Source organism: Mus caroli, chromosome 8 (genome assembly GCF_900094665.2).
Source record: "Mus caroli chromosome 8, CAROLI_EIJ_v1.1, whole genome shotgun sequence".
NCBI lineage: Eukaryota > Metazoa > Chordata > Mammalia > Rodentia > Muridae > Mus > Mus caroli.
This window is the reverse complement of record NC_034577.1, coordinates 95,528,971-95,542,139: the sequence shown is the minus strand read 5'-3', so window position 1 is coordinate 95,542,139 and position 13,169 is coordinate 95,528,971. Positions and strand designations below refer to the sequence as shown.

The following is a 13,169-nucleotide window of genomic DNA, read 5'->3' as shown; positions in this document are numbered from 1 at the left end:
TGTTCAAATCTGTATTTTTGTATGTAGAGGGAAATAATTTTCTCAATACTAATCACTAATGAATACTGTATTGTCAAGAAGGAGTTCTTGTTTAATAAATGGACATATTAAAAACAAAAAACAAACAAAAAACGCTTTAGTCTTTTCTTTCTCTCCCGGAGGCTTTGGGTCCCACTTTTGCAGCAGGCTTGCCCTGTGGGGCGAGATGGAGCACAGTCAGCAGGCTGTAAGTGGCTGGAGAAGGAAGGACCAGCCTGCCAGGCTGTGTGGCACTGCACAGCCCCTCTGCCTCTGCGCATCCGACTGCCCGCCTGTTTTCAGTGCGTGTTCAGTGACAATGACCAGAATGTTTTGCTGGCTCATGTGCTCGGGCCAGAATGCTGGCTAGGGTCCTCGTAGCCACTGCTCTGAGGTCCCTTGTTCAACTAGTTTCTAAACCATGGAGCCCCACGTTGTGGCTGTTGCAGACGCCATCTTAATGAGAACGTATGCTTACCCTTTAGTGCCTCGACCGTGGGGTTGAGTAAAGGCACCAGCAGGCACTGCCACCCTGATACCCAGCACAGTAAGTGCTTTCCCACAACTGAGTTCAGAGCTGCCAGCACTCCTGTGCTTGCCTGTATGGAAACGGGCACACAGTGTGTCTGCAGGCAGTGGGTGGGTTCTTAGTCAGGCGTACTCCAAGCATGTAGTCAGTTTGTTTTAATCCATTGTGACGTTCTTTTTAAGGGAGGAAATTCACATGCAAGATAAAAAGGTTATAAATGCCAAGACATGGGCCCTCATTCATGGGGCCTCTTAGGTTACAGAAAAGACCATTTGTTACATTGTTTTTGTATTAAAAAATATAAAAAAGTTAGAAAACACCATCAAAGACACATACACAGTAACGGCCCCCAAGGGACTACAGAGAAGGTCCATGTCACCAGTGGTCCTGCCCAGGTGTCCAGAGGAAGCACTTTGTCTTTTAGGATCCCCAGGAAGAGAGTGCTGGCTGGGCCTGCCCAGCCACTTGTGACTTAGTCACTGCCACTATACTGGTTGGCTCCCTGTCTGTGGGCCCTAGTAAACAAATCTTTGGGTTCCTTTCTGAAAAGGCCTCAGACCTCTAATGGAAGACTTGGCTAGCTAGGTTTCTCCCTATTTCACAGTGAGGAGGGAAACTTCTTGAATAAAAGGTTCCTGAAAGTCATCTCAATGCAGTGCAGGTTTGGGGCTGTTGGTCCAGCCTGCTGTGGTTTTATCTGTCCCTGTTAGTAAAAGGAAGTCCCACCCCACCCCCATGCTGCCACACGAACTGTAGTGATTGGCTCCGTTTGATGTGTGCTTCAGTGGGGGCAGTGAGGTTAAAGGGGTTCAAGGACAGAAAGGGGAGAAGGAAGGGTAGTCAACGTGCCCTACCACGCTAGCTCAGCAGTGCCAAGCCAACACAGCAATTTTGAATGTGAGGCCTCGGGAGTGTAATCTCGAGAGACTGGCTCCTCGGTCTGTTCTCCCATGGGCATTCCTGCCATGCTCCAGGAGCCCCGTCAGGACAGCGTGGGTGAGAGGGCCGAGTGGCTCTAGTTGTTAAGCGCAGACAGGCCTTTAGTCAGAGTCTGAGTCCGAGTTGGAGTTCTCTTCTGAAAGGAAAGCAGAGGGTGCGGTTACCAGTCCTTGGGCTGTAGAGTAGTGGTGGTGGTGGTACCAGCAGCCAGCCAGCCAACAGGAGACCTGGGCCCGGCCTCTCCCATCCTAGTGGCAGGCTGGGCCTTGGGGCACACGTAGGGTAGAGCAGGCACTTCTACTTAGCTCCCAGCTCAGATGCTTCCTCCCCAGGTGGTCCAGGCATCCCAGACATCCCCTCTCCCCTGAGGATGTCAGAGTTGTACACCTATACCCCTTTCTCCACTCTTATTCAGCAGGACAAGGCAAAGACAGTCATTCTTATCCCTGAACTGAAATACACAGAACCATGGGGCAAGTGAAGCTATTTTATGGGTTTGGCTGTGTATAAGGATTATTCTGGCATTGTCTGCCTCACAAGGCAAAGCACTGTACTCTAATGCCTGTCCCCAGTGCTAGTGGCTGTTTTCTGATACTTGTCCTGTCCCTTGCCGAGCCCTGGTTCTTTCCCCCCCCCTTATCCATTAGCCAGGGAGGTACAAGTAGGATAGGCTTGCTATATTCATATTTAGCATATAGGCCAAGGATCCTTCTATTGCAAAACAACTATTTTATATTAAAACCACACAATATTCAAAATGTATGTTTTGTGGACATTTATGCTCTGATCTCTGAGCTGGCTGACCAACATTTGCTGCAGGTTCCAAAGGCTTGAAGGCAGACAGCATCCAGGAACATTTAACTAACAGACCAGAAATGAGTCTGGAATGGTATTCATTTGTTAGCACTGAGACAGTGTCTGGGACTCCCAGTGGGAAGCTGGTGGCCCCTAAATCTAACCAACTAGGTCCTCCTTCAGTCATTTAGTACTTAATGGAGAAGATCCTAGGGCCAAGACCTGCCCTGAGAACTCTTGTCTAGCCACATCACTGCTGATCTGCTCCAGGCAAGCACTTGCTCAGGTGCACTTTCTTTGGAAAAAAGATCCAACCAAGCCAGGTAAGAGTTGCCACGAGTTTGAGACCAGCCTGGGGTACAAAGTGAGTTCTAGGCCATTTTAAGCTACACAGACTGAAGTCCCTTTTCACAAACAAACTCAGCCAGCCCAGACAGTGCCAGTGTTTGCCTAGGTGCCGTGAGCTTCCAAGCAGAAAAGAAGCTGGGTCTAGTAGGTTGGTCCCAGATGAATTGATGTCCTAACTAGCTGCCTTGGGGGCATATTAGGGAGCCTCCAGAGGTACAGGTATGCACTCATTTCCCCCTCTTGCTAAGCTGAGAAGGGCAGAACCTTACAGCTATCCTGAAAATGGTCAGTTCTTTAATCAGAAACCACACAGATTGGCCACTCACCTTCTGTCCTATGGGCTGTGGTCTCATTCCCAGAGTCTCCTTGCTTGAGGAATTTGGCCACTTCATTAAAGATCAGGTAGAAGTCAATTGCGAACACAATTGTGGCAAAAAAGCCAAAAACCTGTGGGATACACGCATGGCATATGGCAGGGGACACAGACAGGATGGCTAGAAACATTGCAAGGACCTCTTTCTAGGTTCAGAGACCAGGAGCCTGGGCAAAAGCAAGCAGCATTGAGAAATATACTGACCAGGACAGATGGGCAGACACAGCCCTTGAGTTACAGCAAATAAGGGAAATGGGCTGTGGGCCTGGTAGACACCAGCCTTCCAACTGAGGGCAGAGCAAATCTCTAATTAGCAGACTGGAATGGCAGAGACCCACACAGGGACCCAGGGCCTAGGCAGGGGCAGGATGTGCCCAGGTTCCACTGCGGAAGTGGGTGCCAAGGGTGATGGTCTGGAGCATTGGGAGGGATGCTGTTGGGTATCATCAGAGAGGGGTAGGGCAGCCACTCACTCCAGCTGCTTTGTAAGCCCCATCTGAGTATTTGGCGACAGCAGTGATGGAGATGACGAAGTAGATGAGGGCAGCAGTGACACAGCGCAGGAAGTCCTGAGGAGAGAGGGGTATGTCCACACTGTTTTGACCTCCCACAGTGGGGTACAGCTTGGGGACCCAACACACCCATCCCCAGCACCCATGAAGTCCCTGTCCTGGCTCCACTTGCATGTCCTAGACCTGAATCTATTTCCCGTGTCCTGAAGGTCTCCAGCAACTTACACTGCCCCATCCCTGGTCCAGCTGTATTTTCTCTGCAAATAGCAAATGTGTATAGGCTCGGCTACAGCTTGCTCCGCAGAAATGGGAAATGGAGGATATCTGGCTCTCCAAGGCTCTTGGCTTTGCCACAGTGAGATCCGTTTATGGTCACAGTCTCTGCTTGCTCCCTAAGGGGAGGCTGCAGTGCTGGTAGCTATCACCAGGTGGTTACATGGACACTGGAGACAGCAGGGGTCAAGCCCAAGTCTTTGCTGCCTTTTTTCAGTGATGCATTAAAGAAACTCTCTCAAGACTGCAAGGTCTTTGGGTGGTCACACAAAGCCAGGTGCCAGATTACTAGACTCTAGAAAGTCCCAAGTCCTTAGTTACCCTACCCTGCTGGAACTGGCCTGTGGCTGCGGCACATCCCTCCTCCAAGTATCAGAGCAACAGCTCCACCTGGTGGTCAGGAGCCATCCGTGTGCCTAGCTTCACAGACCAGCTCAGGAGGCTCCTACCGTAACCCATCAGGTCCATCCATGGTCGCAGTGCTGCTGGGCGGGCAGGGGTAGAGATGTGTGAGCGTCCTGAGTTATCCGAAGCTTTCGGACTGCTCACCATGGCTGGAGACAGCCAGGGCTGAAATGTGGAACCCCAGATTCTTCAGGGGACAGCCAACCCTTTCCTCTTGGGTCCCCCGATCCTTACCATCATGGGCCAGCACAAACCCTGCCATTTGTCATTCAGCTGCATGGCATCAGCAAAGAGGAAGTAAACGGCCAACAGAAACTCCAGCAGAGGCACTGTGAGGAAGGCAGATGCCGAGGACACCACATAGCAGATGAAGGTAATGAATGAAAGACCCTGCGGAAGAGCAAGGGGACTCAAACCCTTATTCTACCCCCAGGCCAGGACATAACCCTGAGTCCTAGCCCTTGCTGAATCCTTGCTAGGAACTCATCTTGAAGCCCCAGCCTCCCTAGCAGGCCACCTTGTGGGGCTGCTGACCTCTCTTGGCTCTAGGACAGAACAGAGCCAACTTAGCTGTGTCCACAAGGGGGCAAGCCAGAGTTAAAATCTACTGCTTTCAAAAAGTCACACCCAACACCTAACTAGGAAAACGGAACTTTGTTAATGATGATGTGCATGCCAAATCAGTTAAAATTGAAATGGTACTGATGTCTGCAGTTGAGTTTGAATGGTTGAAAGCACAAGGCAGGTGGACTGAAACAGGTGATAGAGCCCTGTTAGCCACTGTGCCGTTCAGGTGGGGGGGGGGTGCAGGGGTGTTGACAGAGATCTTTTGCCACTCCTGCATCTGCAAATCTTCATTAAAACAACAACAGCTATGCATGAGGCTAGGGGTACAGCTCAGCTGGTAGAGTACTTGCCTAGTGCACACAAAGCTCTGGGTTCGATCCCAAGCACCATCTAAACCAGGCATGGTGGTAAAAGCTTGTAATCTTAGCAGATCAGAGGTTCAAAGCCATCCTCTCAGCTTTATATCTAAGGTTTTAGGCAGCCTGGGATACGTGAGACCCGATCTCGACAAAATCCTGTCTCAGAGAGAGCACTAATTCATTTGAAAGGTGGGGCTAGCTATACCATATTGACCGGAAACCAGGGCCACAAAGCTGAAGGTATGGAGGTCGGACGCTAAGGCTCCTGGTTAATACTGCAGACTTTGTGCATGGCGGCGAAACAAGATGAAGAAGATAGGTCAGTGGCTTTTTCGAGCCCAGTCCTTGCTAAGATTTCTGGACTTCTCCACTTCTGAACACTTGCGTGCTCCTCACAGCCCCTCTTTCGAAGAAGCAGGCTTAATGTCTAGTAAGAGGGCGTCAGAATCTGTACTTAGGTACTTACGGACGGCTTTGAGCCTATCCCTAGCTTAGTAGTTTAAGGGGCTGTAAGGGAAACCCAGGTGCCCTGCAGGAAATACCATGGCTACTTCAGACAAATGAACTGATCACAGGAACCCCACTCCCATCTCTTTTACTGAACAAGTCATGGGAGAAAGAGGAGCTTCCCTTGGGCAAACAGGAAACTAAGGCTTAGAGAAAGGCGTTTTGAGGTTGCTATCAGTTCCTACTGTATTTCCTTGACAAAGGCTGCTCGTATGGCTCTCCTCTTTTCTGTACCCATTCCCCTCAAGAAAGTCTGGTTCTGGGCTGGCTAGATGGCTCAGCAGGCAAGAGCACTGACTGCTCTTCCCCAGGTCCTGAGTTCAAATCCCAGCAACCACATGGTGGCTCACAAACATCTATAATGAGATCTGATGCCTCTACTGGCGCGGCTGAAGACAGCTACAGTGTACTTATGTATAATAAATACATTTGAAGAAAAAAAAAGAAAGTCTGGTTCTGGTGACACTCCCCTCCCCCAACCTCCTCCCTCCCCCACTCCTGTTTTCTCACTTCCCAGTTCTTGGTGGCTGCTTCTTCCCCCAGCTTTCTATCCAGGTCAGACTCTCTACTTGCATGAGACCAAGGGGGAGGAATGACTGGGGGTGACTCCCCTATACCCTCTGAGCTTACTACCCTTCATATTTTCTTAGGCCTGGATTTCTGGCACCCAGCTAGGGCAAGGACATCTTGTGACTTCTGGTTGACACTTACTCCTTTTCCATGAAGGGGTACTGGGCAGGTAGGACTGTAGCCAGTGGCCAGTGGATTCAAAGACCTGCCCCACGCCTCCCAGAGGCTTCCAGAGATCTGAAATGGCCAGAGAATGTGGGCTCTAGGTCCGCTTGGTACCTCATTTAGGAACAAAGTATTAGGTTCTACCGGCGACCTCAGGGTTGATGCTCTTTAGTAGGTCCTGGGGTACAACGGAGAGGTCCTGGGGCGGAACCCCCCCCCCTTTTGCCCCCCATCTATCCTCAAGGTCTGTGAGTCACCTGCCAAGTTTCCTAGCAGCTAAATACACTGTCTCTCCTATCCGCGACTCGAAGTGGGAGCAGGTCGGATATTAAGTTGCTAGGGATCTGAGCAACAAGTGGCTGTCACTATGGTCTGTTTCCTCCTTCCACCGTCCCTCCTCCCACCCCTCTCCCCATCTCCATAGGCTCCATGCCAGTTCCCGCCCCACACGTGATGATGCCGGAGTGTTGGGAGGACAAAGGAGACCTTCCTATCCGGGTGGGGACAAGCAGGGAGGAGGAAGGAGTACAGTGCGGGAGGGAGGAAGGAGGGCATGAAGTCACCCCGCTGGCTCGCCACCCTGAGACAGTGGTCCGCCTGTGTCTTCACTACGTGGCCCCGGCCTCACCCACTCCCCGGGGGCACATCCCACTCCGTAGGATCTTCACCACACAGGCGGCTAGGTCTCAGCCCAGAAGGTGGGAGGGTGTGCAGGGAGGGCGAGGCCAGAAGGAGCCTAGCGAGCACAGCAGTCCCGGGGGCTCAGAGAGGGCAGAGGCGCTTGAGATCACACAGCAGCCGAGCTGAGGCTCTAGCGGGGACTAGGACCCCAAACCCTTGAACTCTGGTCCCTTTCGAGGGCCTCGCAGGCTGGAGAATCCGGGAAGACCACGGCTCGGGCCTGATTCTGACTCGAGCTCCGCTACAGAGAAGTCGTAGCAAGCTTGGGGGCGGTGGTCCAAATTCTCCTGGGCTGAAGGTGCAGGGCCCGGGGCTGGGGCGCGGGTACCGGGCTTCACGCACCCGGGGAGCACACGCACTCACCGACTCGGCCAGCAGGAGGCGGCCTTTGAGAGAGCAGAGGAAGGCGCGCGCGGGCAACAGGGCTCGGAGTCCCGGCACTGTCCTGCCACTTCGGGAGCCGTGCGCGGACTCCGGATCGGGCTCTGGCTCTGCGTCCGGGGGCCACATAGCGGCGCTATCTGGTCGAGCCTGGGCCTCACTGCCTCACCCACCGCCCTGGAGGGAAGCGGAAACCCGCTGTGCGGAAGAAGAAAATGTGGAGTTAGACTAGGCCGGGGACTCATCCTCCGCTGCCCCGCCCACCTCCCCCATCCCCACCCACAACTGCCCCTCGAACCCTGCCCCGCCCATCCTCCCTCCGACCATTCTCTACGCAGCCCCCGTGTTCCGTGGACGCTGCCTTACCCATCCGTCCTGTGGATCCTCCCATCTCCTCCTCCCCCACTGCCCCTCTGCCTACGTCCTGCCCATATCCTGCTCCATCCTTCCAACCACTCCTCATTGCCCCTCAGATCTAGTCCAGTCTGTCTCTCTCCGTCTTCTCTATTTCCACTTACTTCCTTTGACTTTTCACTAGCCTTAGGATCCTTCCCTGCACCTTGTCCTTTCATTCTCAGTTCCCCCTCGATCCTGTCCCGCCCACCAACCCCGGCGCACCCCACAGTCCCTCCAACCCTGCTCTGCTCACTTCCCTACCCATGAATCTTTGCACTACACTGCCCCTCCGACTATCCATGGCCCTCTATCCTCCGGTCACTTCTCGTTCTTCACCCCCTCTATTGTCCCCCCCCCCCTTTTACCTGCCCCACCTATCTTCTGCCCTATTCTCATTCTCTCACCCCTTCCCATGCAGCCTTCTAGCACCTACCTCCCCACCTCCCGCACTCACTATTTCCGCTGCGTCCCGGGGTGGGACAGATTCTGTACCCAGATCCTCCCAGTCCCCTCGGACTCCAGCTCTGTTTGCTCTATGTGGCCTGCTGGCCTGGAGTCTTCTTTTGTGGTTTGACTCCTTACCCCCGTCCTGACTGACATAGACCCACTTATCTGCCCTGAGCACTCCCTAAAGCGACCACCTGTCCCTGCTCAGCGTTTCTGTTCTTTAAGCTCGAAGTAACTTTCTGCCTAGACAACTCCAGGACAGGGACACTGCCCCCATACCCACCTCCATCCCCGCCAAGTCCTCTCCAGACTTGGCTCTAACCAGGCAAGATCAGCTCTTTCAGAGTGCTCTCCCCTTCTTGGCTCCTCTCAGAGTTTTCCTACTACTTCCCAGGCCACCCTCCCGCTAGTTCTTGGCTTGCCCATCTTCCTCTATTTTACAAGCTACGCTCCTGTCAGGCCTCAGCTAGCCCGTCCTCCTTCCTGGCCTCTTTCGTTAGCTGCCCAAGGCTTGGGTTCTTTCTGTGCTGGAATAACCAGAGATCTGGAATTATCATTGTTCTCCCCCACGCCTAGCCCATCAATGGATGCTCTCTTAATACCACTAAGTCTGCACTCCTGCCCCATTAACTATCGTGAGGCTCTTTAAGAGACTAATGCTTTCTTCCTTGTCAGCCGGATGCGCTAAGATCACTAGTCATGATCCCTCCCACTGCACCCTCAGGAAAATTGATGCTTCCTCTTGCCACGGGGACTTTGTACATCTGTCCTTTCTAACAGCACGTGTGTGTGTGTGTGTGTGTGTGTGTGTGTGTGTGTGTGTGCATGTTCTTGTGTCTGGGTGCTGATAGAAACCAGAGGTGACTGTAGCTGTCTTTGGCTACTTAGTGGGTTCTTCTTTCTTCCACCCTTCTCCATACCTTTCCTTCCACACTTTCAACCCCCTAACACTAGATAAGAGAGAAAAATGGATAGAGAGGAAAGGAGAAAGGAAAGGAAAGAGATTCCAGAATAAAGTCAGGGGTTGGAAAGGGGTGGCATTATTATTAGACCTTCCTGCTGATTAAGGGCATCGAGTTCCTTGGGGCAAGTTTGAGCTTTGCTGTCAAGATAACTAATTTTTTCTTTGCTCATACCTATTTAACAAACTGCAGCCAACACCAACCAATCAACAGCCCACCCTGCTTCTTGGGATCCTAGCATTTATATATCCTCTGAAAAGTTCCCAGAATTCCAAATGCCACATTATCTGCAGCTAGCAAAATCACACCCCGTCAGAGCACGAGACAAATCTCAGTCAGCTGCTGAGGATAATCTGAAGCATCTCCCATATCCCACCACTTGGGATTAAAATTAAAACAAATCCTTAGACTATTTCTGTGTTTTCTAAGGAAACCAAAATTCCAGAATTCTCACTATGGGTGACTGTTCATATTATTTCTTGAGAATATATATATATCATTGAACTTGGAACACATGGGATTTCCACTAACCTTACTTGGTCAATGAGTCCCAGATGTTCTGTCTCTGCCTTCCCAGAACTAGCATTGCCACTATATGGGATCCAACTCAGATGCGACTGTGGTCCTCAGGCAACAAGCATGTGATTGCAAGAGCTGTCTTTCCAGCTTCCGCTTCTGTCATCTTCGCCTGATGAAGGCTTTCTCTACTGATAGCAAGGCAGTGTGTTTTCTTCAGGGAGACATTCCTTATATTCCTTTGTACATACAGAACTGGTACAAGAAACCCAGGATGTGAAGAAACCTCAGCAATTTAGGGTAGGGGTCAGGCTACACCAGGTTAGCCCTGAATAAGATGAGGTCTGGCATGGCCGGAGAGATGGCTCAGCTGTTAAGACCACTAAAGTTGCTCTTTCAAAGGTTCCCAGCACCCAGAGGGCGGCTCACCACCATCTGTAACATTTCCCAGGTTGCTGGTTGGGGTGGGGGTGAGAGGGGAAATGATGGCACCCCTTCTGGTGTCTTTGGGTACTGCATGACACGATACACTCATAACTTTGCAGAAAACATATTAAAAAAAAATAAATAAAAGCAGGGCTACAAAGATGGCTCAGTAGTTTAAAACTAGGTTCCCAAGCACCCCCAACATTAAATAAATAAAAATTAAAAAGGGTCTTGGGACTTACTGGTTGGTTTAGAGAACAGCCAACTGGCATTAAAGTGAAAGAACATTGCTTGGTCCTGTCTGGGGCAGGACTTGGGAGGATGAGACTCCTGTATGCAGCCTTCACTCATGGTACCCAAGGAAAACATGTGGGAGTTCTAGGGACCCACTTCTAATCTGTGTTGTTAAAAGTGGCTGTAGGGCTGGAGAGATGGCTCAGAGGTTAAGAGCACTGGTTGCTCTTCCAGAGGTCCTGAGTTCAATCCCCAGCAATCATATCACATGGTGATTAAAGAGGGTAATGTGATCCAATTAAAATAAATCTTTTTTTAAAAAATGTGGCTGTAAATTGAAACTCAATAATAAGCAAATGGACCAGAAGATTCGAACACATAACTTATCAAAGGGGAATGTCAAATAAGTTAGCAAATTGAAAAAGGGATGGGATGGGGGCTGGAGGTGGGGATTGGTTCAGCTGTTAGAAGCGATTGCTGTGTAATATTGAGATACTAGAATTCCAAATTCAGTACCTATGTGAAGACCAGGCCTTCCTCCTCATATTGTTAACTCCAGCTCCAAGAAGATTGTTGGCTTCCAGCCTAGGAAAGAAGTTGGTATCCCTGCATCCAGGGAGAGACTCTGCCTCAAAGAATAGATGGGAAGAGATAGAGAAGAAAACTTGAAGCCCCCTTCTGGCCTCTACATGCAGAAGCACACATACCTTACACACATACATGTACCACAACCATACATACATCAATATGTGCGGTAACTTGAATATGCTTGGCCTGTGGGAAGTGGCATGATTAGGAGGTGTTCGATATAGGTATGGGCTTGGTGGAGGAAGTGTGTCACTGTGGGGGTGGTCCTAGAGGTCTCCCCTGATGCTCAGGCTCCGCCCTGTGCAGAAGAGAGTCTCTTCCTGGCTGCAAAGGTGTAGGTAGAACTCTCAGCTCCTTCTCCAGCACCCTGTCTGCCTGTCTGCTGCCATGCTGCCTGTCATGATGACAATGGACTGAACCTCTGAACTGTAAGCCAGCCCCAATTCAATGTTTTCCTTTATAAGAGTCGTCTTGGTCATAGTGTCCCTTCATAGCAATGGGTTTCTAACTAAGACAATATGTATATGCACAAATAGAAAATAAGCTGAGACTTTTGAGGTCCCCAGCTTGTGACCCTATTTTGAAAACTCTGACGCCTTCATAAAACTGGGCCATGATTAGAAGAGGGTCACTAGGGGCCGATTTTCGAAGATTGTAAATCCCCCCTGGTTTTAACTGCTGTGCTCTCTGCTGCCGCATGCTCCCACTGCCATGGCCTCTCGCCTATGATGGGCAGAAATCTCCCTGAGACCAGGAGGCAAACAAACCTTCCTTCCCTCTTTTAGGTTGGTTTTGTCAAGTATTTTGGCTGTGGTAATGCAAAAGAAGGACTAAGCATAAAGACATGCAATGGGACCCTGATACATTTTAGCCTGCTAAAGTGTCTAAAAGGGGTGTGTGTGCGCGCGTGTGTGCACGCATGTGTGAATTCCCAAAAGAATTCTACTAACTGGGGAGCAAGTGTTCAAACATATGAGCCCATGGGGGAACCACTCTCGTTCAAGCTACCATTGAAGGTTAGAGTTTATGATGGCGGAGGAGAGGGAGCAGGTTGACAGACAGCAGGAGCTGCAGCTGAGAGTCCCCTGGAGATGGAATGAGTCTTTTGAAACCTCAAAGCCCACCTCTGTGGCATGCCCCCTCATCCTTCCCAAACAGATCCACTAACAGGGGACTCAGTATTCAAACATATGAGCCCGTGGGGGCCATTCTCATTTGAACTACCCGGGAGTGTGCAGGTATGGCTAGCCCTAGCTATTCCTGGAATCGGCTGCTCGCCTTCATCTTGCTGATGTCTGACTTACTATTAACTATATACTAAGTTCTCTTCGTTGCTGATGGCCGCTAAAATGTTTCTGCAATTGCTCTGTTAACTTATCGCCAACTAAAGTCTGCAGCTTGTTCTGAACCAGGTGGAGGTTTCCTTAGAAGCAGCCTCTCCTTAGCGTGCTACAGTTAGCTGCATGTAAATAGGCATAGTTGGGAAGACAATACATAGGACCTTCCTCCGGTTCTTCCAGGACTCTGGGGCAGAGAAGCAATTGCTCTGACGTCACTGACCCAGAGCCTGTCCCGATTACCTAGACTTTTTGGTTATCTTACACCCAGTCTTAAGCTCTTTTAGTCATCCTCCCACATGCCCCAGGCTCTGTTGTCTCTGCCCTTACTTTTCCTTTGAACCCCAGCTTCCATTTTGAAAGCAGCACATGTGAACAACCTGTTGTGTTCCTCGGTTCCTCTGAGGGGGACTTTCCTCTGGAAACGCCTGTATCGGTATGTTACATCCATCTTTTGTGTCTGCCTTCTTTTGCTCAGTCTTTGAGAGTTACTCATGTTATTCTCCTAGCTGGTAATTCTTTATACTGCCAAGTAACATACTCGTGAGTGTGTGTGTGTGTGTGTTTGTGTGTGTGAAGCACAATTTATCTCTTTCAGAACATTGGGCGCTTTCTAGGCTGTTGTCTGCTAGGAATATTTTAGTATACCATTACTCTTGGCTAAGTAGCTTCCCAGGAGAAGCGTTCATGGTTACCCAGAAGAAGAAACAGTATGGGCAAACTGCGTGGAACTGCTCTTACTCCTGGGCCTGCAGAAACAGCAGGCTGAGGAGTAGGGATGGGTATTCCCAGGATCTAGGTCTTAATACCAGATGTTGTCTCCATCTCTGGGCAGATATGA

At 50.6% G+C, this 13,169-nt stretch overlaps 1 protein-coding gene across 2 annotated transcripts; it reads right to left on the bottom strand.

Annotated features, from left to right (window-relative positions):
* Positions 1 to 687: 687 nt before the first annotated feature.
* Cmtm3 (CKLF like MARVEL transmembrane domain containing 3) lies at positions 688 to 8,000 on the bottom strand. Of its 2 annotated transcripts, XM_029480462.1 has the most exons (7): positions 7,941 to 8,000; positions 7,405 to 7,620; positions 6,337 to 6,432; positions 4,427 to 4,582; positions 3,476 to 3,571; positions 2,956 to 3,076; positions 688 to 1,622 (listed from the first exon to the last, which is right to left on the bottom strand). In XM_029480462.1, the coding sequence occupies exons 2-7, from the start codon at positions 7,549 to 7,551 to the stop codon at positions 1,588 to 1,590; spliced, it is 651 nt and encodes a 216-aa protein (XP_029336322.1). In that variant the 5' UTR covers positions 7,552 to 7,620; positions 7,941 to 8,000; the 3' UTR covers positions 688 to 1,587. The 2 variants fall into 2 exon arrangements, with proteins under 2 accessions (XP_029336322.1, XP_021026175.1); XM_021170516.1 differs by lacking the exon at positions 6,337 to 6,432.
* Between the last annotated feature and the right edge of the window lie 5,169 nt (positions 8,001 to 13,169).

What these genes read in the sequence shown, in the direction of transcription:
- Cmtm3 (XM_029480462.1), bottom strand. Translation starts at nt 7,551, where the DNA reads ATGTGGCCCCCGGACGCAGAGCCAGAGCCCGATCCGGAGTCCGCGCAC. An exon ending in GGGCTTACAAAGCAGCTGGA is followed by an intron (nt 3,077 to 3,475) that starts GTGAGTGGCTGC and finishes TGTATCCCACAG; the next exon opens with GTTTTTGGCTTTTTTGCCAC. An exon ending in CACAGCCCATAGGACAGAAG is followed by an intron (nt 1,623 to 2,955) that starts GTGAGTGGCCAA and finishes CTTTCCTTTCAG; the next exon opens with AAGAGAACTCCAACTCGGAC.